At 30.8% G+C, this 11,743-nt stretch overlaps 1 protein-coding gene across 1 annotated transcript in view; it reads right to left on the bottom strand.

Moving 5' to 3' along the window:
- Positions 1 to 433: 433 nt before the first annotated feature.
- The window catches only part of LOC106469967 (U4/U6 small nuclear ribonucleoprotein Prp4-like), a 33,832-nt gene continuing 22,522 nt past the window's right edge, over positions 434 to 11,743 (bottom strand). The window contains 7 exon segments of the mRNA XM_013930486.2: positions 434 to 1,920; positions 4,493 to 4,542; positions 4,798 to 4,916; positions 6,204 to 6,311; positions 6,595 to 6,717; positions 7,837 to 7,929; positions 10,208 to 10,342. Of these exon segments, the coding sequence (XP_013785940.1) occupies positions 1,777 to 1,920; positions 4,493 to 4,542; positions 4,798 to 4,916; positions 6,204 to 6,311; positions 6,595 to 6,717; positions 7,837 to 7,929; positions 10,208 to 10,342 (772 nt within the window). The 3' untranslated portion in view covers positions 434 to 1,776.

Below are 11,743 nucleotides of genomic sequence, written 5' to 3'. Positions count from 1 at the left end.
TCCCAATATTAATGGTGAATTAATTTTTTAATTCAGCATACCCATAATGAAATAATAACTAATACTAATCTTGCACATTTTAAGCAAAAACTAAGAGCTTAAATATTTTAGTAATGAAAAGTTACTTTTGTTTGTTTGTAGTTGAGTACAAAGACTCTTAATGGGTTATCTGTGCTCTGCCCACCACGAGTATCAAAACCCAATTTCTTATGGTATAAGTCCTCAGACATAGTACTTCGCCACTGGCGGGCTACTTTTAAGTTTTTACATGTTGATTTGATCATTTTTATACCAGTAATATATTATTTCAAAGAATATTATAAATATTATTTTTCACATTAAATCTAGTAAAAAAAAAAGTTTTTTAATATTGAATCTAAGTTTCAAATGGACAGCAACTGTCTGTTGTAGAAACCTACATTTGTAGGTTTACTCTGCCTAAACAACCTATCAAAGATTTCTTAATATTAATTTTCCTAATGTTTCACTAAATTTAATATTAATTCAGGTTTAAGTGCCAAAGTTGTTAAATAATGGTAACAGGAAAAACCTTTTTCATTTAGGTAGTTTTTCCAAATTATTATATAAAATAAGAAAACAGTAACTCTAATGTTTAAGCAAAGAAGTGAATTAAATATTTTTATTAACAAATTAGTGAAATTATTATGTTTGGTATAAACTCGCAAAGTTTTTACAAATAATGTGTTTCCTTCATCAAGTATATTCTACTTCTATGTCTACATAAATTAACTGTTTAAATATTTCTACATCTCAGGCATCAGACAAAATAAAAAGAGAGATTATGCACGTGCTAAACTTGAAAAAGTAAAAAAAAAGTATCAGAACATGCAAAAGGCAGTTAAAGTTTTCAGTTAAGCTAGCCAATTATTATTATGGCTTTAGAAAACGAAAAGAACAATAAAATACAGCTCATAATTTAAGTTAAAATTCATCAAGTATACAGTTTAAGAAAAAAAGGCATTGCTGTATGCTGTTCACATGCCTTAAAAAGAAAAGGATATATACTTTTGGTTTTATTTGTTTCAGAATTTTCTCACAAAGCTACATAAAGAGCTATCTGTACACAACCAGTTTTGATGTGATAGACTTGAGGGAAGACAGCTAGTCAACAGCACTCACTATCACCTCTTTGGCTGCTCTTGTCTAGCCAAAAAATGTGATATGACCACCATTCTCATAGCACACCCACAGATCCAAAGTGTGGGGCATGTTTTGTGGCAACTGTTTGAACGTGTCAACCACTAGGCCACTTTTCAACACACACTATCTTGTATGCATTGTATGAAGAAAATCTTAATTATTTAAACCAGAAAAAGAAATGTTTTATTACTTTTCTAAATTTTGTGTTAGCTACGAGTACCATACATACGATGTCGATTTATATTTTACTTTTTCATGTCTTTTTGGTTAAAAAATATACTAATATATTCAACATGTATTAAAGCATCAATGTACTTTTCTCCAACTCCTTATTAAACCATGCAAGTTTTTATTTAAATATTTTACTTCATAATGAAAATACTGTTACTTTTTTCGACCTTAGCAGGAAGCTAATATGGTACTTTCCCACATACTTTCCTTTTTATACTTCAGTGCTGCAGAAAGGTTCAAGGAATACGAAATTTTGTCTCATTGAGCCGTAAGAATATCCACATGGCTGAAATAATGCACAATTACTGTTTCCCTCACGACACTTTACATCACACTATTACTTTTTGCTGTTAGTAACTGACTCTTTCATCAGCACTTTACACTTCACTCTGGAGACCACAACTTGAAAGTCCTATCAAAAGAACATGTAGCAATGTACTTCCCATTGGGAGAAATATCAGCTCCCATCACTTTGCCATCGTGACCACTCAAAGTCTGGATTGGTGTCCAACCTGGATGTGCCCATACCTATAAAACACATATAACATATTACAAAATTTAAAAAATATATATATCAAGACAATGTGGCTTTGTTAAATTAGACCTACTGAAGAGTTTAATGCAATAAAACAGTAATATGGTGAGTACTTTCTTATGGCCTAATATATTTTTAAACACTACAGTCTTCATATAGTCCCTTAGGAATTTTCAAAATTAAAAAAGTGTATTATAATAATAGCATTCCAACCACACTATATTTGCTATATCCACTGCCGATGATGTGTTTCGCTTAATCCAGAACTCTTCAGACCAGCTGGGATAATGTGGTTGGAATGCTATTATTATGCAACTTTTTAATACTTGGAAATCCCCAAGGGACTAGATGAGGAATGTAGTGTTCAAGAATACAATAGGCCTAATATTAACGTCTTCTGACAAGTATAATTATGATGTGTATTTTGTTAAACTAAGAATAATAAAAATAGTTTAATACAACAACAAAAAGCAATAGGGAGCTACAAAACATGTAACATCTATTTTACAAATACAAAAAACTCATGTACAGAACACAGAATGTATAAAGAGATCCAACACATAAAACAAGCGTAACTGGGAATAAAAATGAACTAAAAGTGTTGAAAATGGGACAAAATGACTTTACTAAAAAGTTAAATGTCTACACTGCCTGGAGTTAAAATATCACAATTTTATAAAGCACTGATACCCATGATGCAACTGAATCACAAGGTTTATTACAATGCTTAGAATAGTAAATCTGGATTTGATTAAAATCTTCTGAATAAAAAGTTACAAGATGATGCCTCATACACGGAAGTAATACCATAATCACTCAATATATAATGTACACAAACATATTTTAAAAACTGTGGATATTTCTTAAGCAATTTTATATTTTGTTCTTAATACTTTTATTTGGTCAAGAATGATCATCATAGAGACCAAAGAAGCCACAAAATAATTCTATTCATTTCAGTTTTACAAGAGCAATGCATCATGTGCAAGACATGCTACAGTTCAAGGTGCAGACGTGTTTATACAGAGTTCATAAAATTAAAATGTTTAGTTTAGTTGTTGTTAAGGGCAAAGTTACACAATTGGCTGACTGTGCTCTGCTTGCCAAAGATACTGATTTTTAGTTTTGTAAGCCTGCAGACTTACTGCCGAGTCACTCGGAGGGAAAATCAGTATGTAAGGATTTGTAATATAAATGACAACAAAAGCACTGTTAATAATTATACATTTTACAATTAATAAAAGATTTAGTGAGGGAGAAACAAAAAAGTGAATATTTCATAATATTAGCCTTTTCATTTTTAATAGTAAGTTTCATAAATGGGTTAAGAATAATGAGCTTAATAGTTGGTGCCACTAAAAGGTATTACTGTATTTAGTGTTAGGTCATAATATTAGGTATAGTTAGTGGTTAAATTAAGTGTAAGGATGGTGACGTTAAAACCAAACATTTCTATATGTAAAGTCTAAAGTTTTATAAGTGAACTTACAACGATTTTTAAAGTTTTGACTGTTAAACTTACCATATAGTATGTGTATATAATTTTACCAAATCTGTTACAAAACAAAGTTATTACTTTAACACCCACATTAACAAAAGATGAAATATGCTTTATAGTGATAATGAAATTTGGATACTATATATTTTAACTGCAACTTTACCCACAAACTGTACATTTACAAATTTTGAAGTGTATGATAAAAATTAAAAGAAAAACAAATACAAAACTCCTCATAATTTGGTATAATTTAGTATGTTATATTGTAGCATACAACTAGAAAATGGGCAATATATGCTCTGTTCACCACGGGAAATCAAACCACCGATCTTAGCAGTGTAACTCTGTAAACATACCATCTACCTATTTGTGGATTGATAATTTGGTTCATGTAATGCACGTATGATATTATTATATCTTTATACTGAAAATTATGTTACATGATATTAACAATAAGTTTGTACTGTCACTATCTCTCTAATTTATTTTCTATGGTAAACTGCATGTTGAATACAATGGCTAGACCTAGAAAATCTACAACTGTATTAATTTTATAGCAAGTTTAGAAAAATTTATAAACAGAGAATGATGATCAACGAATTTTAGGACTAGATAAAATTTATAATGCTACTTCATAACAGTTAATCTTACATTTTGTTCAAATTAAGTTTAAAACATGACCTAGAGCTGTTTTTTAGAGACTCAGAATAACTTTGTATCAGTGTTTCAGTTGTTACTTAATGTTAGACATCAGTAATTGATTTTTAGTTGATAAAAACCATTTGAAAGAACTCGAGGGGTTTCTCAAAATGGGTAAATTTTAGGGGTTTCTGAGACAGAAATAACCAGTTTATAATAGTTGTCGTGAAGCTTCAGACTGTATTTTAGTCTACAGATGTTTACTGCAATGAACATTGGTTTTTGCTCAGCATGTTGTATAGCCTTTTTATGACTGTAGATGGTACATGATACCTTTGACTTGGAGTCAAAATGAATAATAAGTTTAGGAGAAATCTTTATTAAAATGAACATAAAAACTATATATATAGATATTATACTTATCATACCTTTAGACAGTTATCGTAGGATGTAGTAATGAGGTAGTGACCATTGTTTTCTGTAATATTCAAATACAGTATTATCAGAAATTACTCAAATACTTAAGAAACATCTTAACATTTTTGGCCCAAAAAACTGAATTATATTTATGATTTAGGATATGCAAGTAATTTAAAAAATTATAAAAAGCTCATGTCAGTCAGCCATTTTTGGAAATCGTCTCAGTTTCTTTCAAATACTAATTTATTTATTTCTAGCACATATTAAAATTTAAATATTCTAATAAAAACTCGGCCATGTTCAGTGGACTCACTTTCAAAAATGACTCGGGAGACAAGATTGGTGTGTGCTGGAATAGTGTATTCACAACGTCGTTGTCGCACATCCCATATCTTCACTGTGTTATCTTCACTGCCTGTAGCTATTTGATACCTTTCATCACCATAAAAAATGCAAACAAATTTTAATTAACACACTCCATAATCATATTTTGAATTGTGAGTTGTCATTACGTTAACTGTTCAGTTTGAAACTTTGCTACTACATCTCTATATTCAATCTATTTTAATTAATACAAAGCCAGTACAAAAATATTAATTCATGAAAAAATTCACAAACTAATTAATTTTAGCATGTTAAATTACATCTTTAAAAACTATGTACACTTTTGACATGAGTTAAAAAAGTTAAAAGTTTTGGAAGAATACGAGACAAAAGCTAAATTCAGAAGCACTTGTATTAAGGTAATACATGCAAAACAGAGACATGGAGATATTAAAACTGTATTTTTACTCTTCTTTGCAAATAAAGACATATGCACAAAGACTGAGCATGAAAATATTTGACATAAATAGAAAGGACTTTACAGTATCTGAAGTATTCTATAATACTTTACTCGGTGCTTTATATTCTCATTAAACCTACACTATCATATTGGCAAAGCCCTAAAAATTAAGTTAGGCTCTATTCAACAAACTGAAGTTAAAACATTTCCTAGCAGGTGAAACAGCATGTTCTTTAATAATCACTTGAGTTTTTCTCTAATGACTATCACATTAAAGTTACTAAATACCGATTCTACACACTAATAAGACATAACTAGAAATTGTAATTGAAGTTTTATTGTGTCAGTTAAAAATAAACATTTGAAAATGGCTACAGTCTAAAGAAGCATTTATAAACACATTACCAATGATAAACATCAACACTTACCCCCCACCCTACAAAAACTACAACCTAATAGCTCCCAATGATTAAATTCATCAGTCATTCAATAGGATTTTTTCAAAAACAGAGAAGGTGATAGAACACTAAAATATTTATAAAGTTATTTATAATATATAAATAAAACACGTAATCAAAGTAATTTTAAACTCTTCTTATAAATTTACTTATTAATATTAAAATTGCAGGCCACAAATGATCAGGGGTTTCATTAGCAAACTATAGAAACTTTATTTGGGGTTAAAGTATAAAGTTCTAACAATATTTAGCCAAAACACTATAACAATGTTGTTAAAACTTTATGTGGTATATTATTTAAAGTATGTTAAATTCTATTATGAAGACAAAATTTGAAATTAAGATAAAGTACTAAATTCCAAGTTGTTTTATTTAACAAAATATTTTTTTTTGTCAGTAATGGTTATACAGTACTTACTACTAAGCAGGTTTACGGTACAATAAGAAGAAATTACAAAAACAAAACTCATTTCATACCCATTTGGTGAAAAATTAATTGCCAAGATTGATTTTAGATGTCCTTCCATGAACATAATACACCTCCCACTACGAAGATCCCAGACACGACCAAAGGCATCCATTCCTCTGTATCAACATAAAACATACATTTCTGTGCCATTATAAATAAACAATATATGACTGAGTATAAATATACAGACATTGTTTTGTTAGAAAAATCTTTTAAAAGATTAGGGGAACTTTAGTTGAGGATGCTTTACACTACAATTTATCTTGAATAATACAATATTATCAAATTAAGTTCTAACTATTAAAGCCTATAGCAGCTTAAACCCAATTCACTGAAACATAATGTGATGATTACTTAACGTGTGGCTACTAGATACAAACGTCACATAGGTTTACTCACCCTGTGGCAGCTAGAGACCCATCACACTGAAAACTAATGTCATAAACGGGTTTACTGTGACCTTCTTGATGTAAAACCTCTTCTTGGGCTTCCAAGTCCCATAACCTCCATGAATGGTCAAATCTACAAGTAATTGCATGGTCAGTCTGTTAAGCCAAATTCAAGATCATTAAGTTAATACAGGGTATATTTGTATGTGTAGAGCTCAACTTGTACTATAGTTTATACTAAATGAACTATTCAAAAACAAGCATCCTCCAGTGGTAGGTCGGAGGATATCTCAAGGTAACAGCCTCCCCTATGTTTGAATGAGAATGATTACTCACATGGTTAGCACTAGTCACTATGAGTAAATCAAGTGTTTCTCAAAAGTAAAACAAATATTAGCTTTAAACATTCATGTTCTAGATCTTTAATGAACTGGTTAGCAAGAATACATCTCTAGAAAACACCAGTCTAATCAGTTCATGAATCCAGAAGTAAGTATGCACACTGTTTTGTTTTTGAATTAATAGTGTTTTCATTGTGTGTTACACATCAAGTCCTTTCTGTTTATTCCTTTGCTCAAATTCAGTTAGTTTTAGCTAAATTCAGCATTATACTTTGTAATGTATCCTGCTAATCCTCCTGATATACAGTGTACTAAATAAATAGTCTTTGAGGAATACAGTTTCACCTGAAAATTCCACAATATTCACTCCCACATCTTAAGAACAGACCTGTCATTTACGAGAGTAATTGTTGTATTTTTGCTGTTTAAGTTCTCAAGTTACATTTAGAAGGTTATTTTAATTCAAAATACACAGCAATGGAGTGAAGAACAGAGCTTTTATATACAGCCACACACAAATCTTTAGTAAAGACACATTATTGAAAAATCTGCTTTTCTATGTGCAACACTTGTAATTTTCACTAAAAGCTTGCCAACTTTTGTGATGATATATTCAGTATATTCAGAGTTATCGTATGTATAGTTTCATGGTGGTTACAAGGTAAACCACCATTAACTGATCCCATAAACATAGGGTTAATACTGCAAAGTTGTATTAAAAATACAGTCACGGTCATTAACAACATTCCCACATTCTTTCAGGTTTTATTTTACAAAATAGTCACATGAAATTATTAATGAATATTATTACATACACAATAAAAGAAACATCAGAATTATTGAGATTCTCCAGTTGTGCTTTGTTTATTCCTTTGAGCCTACATATATTTTAAGCATCATGAATTACTTACACACATGTAGCCAAGAAACGTCCTGAAGGATGAAATGCCAGTCTCGAGACTCGATAAGGATGATGGCCTTCCAAGTCAGCTATTGGTTCCTCACTATTAATAAATTATCAGTATTGCTAAAAAGTCTGGTAGAAATATATACAGAAATCTTCAAGTTGACATGTAGTGAAATGTTAATGTTTAATAATTCTCTCTCTCTATCAAGTTATTTGAGTTAATATATTTGACATGTTAAAGATTTTATAATGACATTTTCTTCTTTTTCCTTAATCACCTTAATCCCAACTAGTTTGGGATCAGCCAGTAGTTTTGTAAGCCAAGAGAGCTGGCTCAATTGGCAACCATATAGGACGACCACGTCCAGTGACAGGGATTCAAACTCTTGACCCTCATATTGTGAGTTATGCATCCCTAACTACCAGGTTATGCCAGGCCTCTGAACCTTGCACCTGTATTAAACTAGTTTAAAACAGAAATACTTAATGTTAAGTATAAAAAATGCATAAAGTCAAAATCACAGTTTACACTCACTCATATCAATAGTTTAGTTCTTTCTTTAAAATTGAAATAATCTGATCACAGGATTTTAACATAAAATAAACAGGGGAGAAATCACAAAAAGCAGATAAGACTTCGGGGGGACAAAAATTAAGATATTATTTATTCAGTAGAGAAATGGTTCAGGAACTACATCAAAAATTATTTTATTGACAGTATGTACTATAATTTGAGTGTTATAAAGGGGAAAATATTACAAATCTTTTAGTTTTCCTGGTTTTTATTTAAGAATATTTTTTCTTTTAATATCACTGTTGTAGGATTTAAAGCAGTTAAGTCTGCACTGCTTCACAACAGAAATTATTAGATTCGTGAATTGTTTTTTTTTCCTATTTCAGTACAACTCCACAATTTTCTATGTGAATACAAAACCGAGTTAGCATCTCGCAAAGTGTTTCATTAAATTGCACGAAAATAATCTAATATTATCGAATCAGTAAAGAAAAGTAAGCTACAATTTTGTAAATATCAGTACAGCATGTATATAGCTAACTTTAAGGTTTTACCAGTGCTATACTACTTCTACAGACTGCTATATCACAGAAAGGTTAAAGCTGCCTCTTGGATTATTCTATCAATTTTAAACACAAGCCACTTACCACGTGATTGAAAAAAGACATTTAATTAAAACAATAACACATATATGTCTATAACTTTTTGTTATACAAATATCTTGAATTATTATCAGGGATGTTTTGTCTAATAACATGCAAAAATTTGTTTCCAATAATAAGTAAAATACAATCCAAGTCAGGAATAACTAAAGCATAATTCAAAAGTCATTGTTGAAAAACATGCACAACTAAACACACACAAATATATATATATCTATATCAATGTGTTTAATAATTTTGAACTTTTTTGCTTAATACATGATGGCTAGCTGTTACTTCCCACGTGTACATACTTATGTATCATAATAAATGTCATGACATCGTGATATGAACATGTGACAGCAAACATACATTGGACATCCTAATAATAATGAAGTGGTGCATGTACATATTACAAATTTATTTATAACAGTGTTCATATCTTTACTATAATAAGCTAACATAATGCATACCCTAAAATATAAAAGTAATCACACCTTATTGTCATATTAATAAATTCAGTAACTTGCATAATTAACAATAAATGAGTAAATTATTATTCTCTCTGTTTTGAGAAAAATATAGCCAAAAAAGACATGTACTCTATATAGTTCAATCAACTATACTTTGTGAGATTAAGTACAATTTTTTTATAACTTATCTATAATAAAAGCCATCATAAAATGTTGATTTGCTATATTTAATCTCCTGCAAATATTTAACATTTGCCACCAAACAATATTACATATCTATCTGGAAAACAAATCATATTTTACACCTGCCAGCAAAAAATAATTTTACACCAATGAAATATTATTTTCACTAGAAAAAATTTCAAAAATACAAATTACATATGAACACAGAACTTTTCTACATAAAACATGCATTTCTTGTACAGATGTTTAAAAACTCATGTCAACCTAAAAAAAAAAAAGAAGAAACATTTCACAAGTATTATAGGTTTACAATAGGTATCTTTGAATAGGACTTGGCAAAATGTAAGTTAATGTATAAAGCACTAAATTGTTTGGAGCTGTCTGTTAATAACAAAAACATTTTAATAAAAAGAATAATTTTGCTTAAGAACTTAAGATAAAACCTTACAAATACGTAAGATTAAAACAGATGGAGAAAATGAATTAACTACAAAGATTTTATGGTCATAACAACAAAGTTGTTCTGACATTTTGAATGCTTTTCAGAATACATACTATACTTACCTAATCAAATCCCATAATTTTACAGAACCATCTGAAGAACAAGAAGCCATGCAACAAGAATCATCTGGAAGAGTCAAAGTGGCCTGAGGATGGAAGACAATTGCCCCAACACTGCAGTTGTGACCTAATATTGTGGTCAAATATACAATTGACAGAATTAGAAAACTTAAAAAGGATCTTAGAAGATAACAGCCTGGTATATATATCCAACAATTTGTTTGAATTTTGAGACTCCTAAAAGTTTTAAAAACAAATACTTTTTAATTACGCAGACTTTCCTATTGTATTTTTGGTGGATGAACCAATCAGTTATTGTGTTATGTTGCCTGAATAGGATGATAAATTACACCAATCCCACACTTTGACCAGTTATTACCTTCTTTTTGAAACAATTTAAAGAATCTATCTGAACTTTAGATTGTTTATCAAATATGAAAGTACATATATATTAGTTACCAATTTAGTTCCTTGCTGGTTTCAGTGGGGAGGAAGTGTGGGAATTATGAGTGGGGTAAGTATCTATTGGAAATACATTTTCAGTATAGGAAAATTTTAACTTCTGATACAGTACATTACTTCCACTCACATAAATAGCTAGAATCCCACAGTGAATAGATAGAGGGACCAGTGTGAGGGAAAGAAAGAAGCACCTTTCGAAAATGTCCTAATAATACCCTAAAAGTAGGATTCTAGTGATAGAGGACCATACGTGAGAGACTGCACCATTTCTGTACCAGGTATACTCTATGCCAGTGTGGAAAGAAGTGTCACAGACATTGGTGGAAAATGGTAGGAGTACATTCAAAAGGGAGAGAGAAAAATGGTTGTATAGAGATCCAAACCACCTCATATTGGAATCTCAATCCCTTCAAAGAAACATCCTGCTGAACTTGAGGTGAAAATTGTATTATCTTTTTTCTACCCCCACCAGATGGCAGAGTTTTGGATTGCAGTTGACTTGCCACTGGTACGATCCTCTTTCCTATCCCAACATTGATGTTGATTCCCGGTCACTGAGTTTTGGATGCAGTTGACTTGCAGAGTACGGTTCCTCACGCCCTAGCCACTATACATCTTGGGGCACATCCTTTTCACTCTCACCCACATTGCTCTCTGTAGAGATTTACTTCTCTACTGGAGAAAGATATCATGTCCACCAATCTATGAACAAGGCACACATGAGCAAATTGATAATAAATTACTGATCTGGGAATCTGAAATCTGGACAATTGGAATAATAAAAAAGTCCCCGTATTGTGCAACATCCTACTCAAAACCAATCAGACAGGAATCACCCCAGCACAGTATCATCCTCAGTATGTGTAACTCTTAGAAGGGTAGCGCAAGAGGAAGAACTGTTACAACCTGCATGTTAATCCACTATGACCCACAACACTCTAGCAATGAACATGAGATCAATTGAGTGAGGAAAGTGAAACACCAGTAATACATGTGTGAGGACTTACGTTGATTGGTCCTGCTCTGCATCCAAAACTCAGTGACCGGGAATCAACATCAATGTTGGGATAGGAAAGA

The sequence above is a fragment of the Limulus polyphemus genome, unplaced genomic scaffold (genome assembly GCF_000517525.1).
Source record: "Limulus polyphemus unplaced genomic scaffold, Limulus_polyphemus-2.1.2 Scaffold3748, whole genome shotgun sequence".
NCBI classification, from domain to species: domain Eukaryota; kingdom Metazoa; phylum Arthropoda; class Merostomata; order Xiphosura; family Limulidae; genus Limulus; species Limulus polyphemus.
The sequence above is the reverse complement of the archived record's forward strand: the minus strand, read 5'-3'. Positions and strand labels throughout refer to the sequence as shown.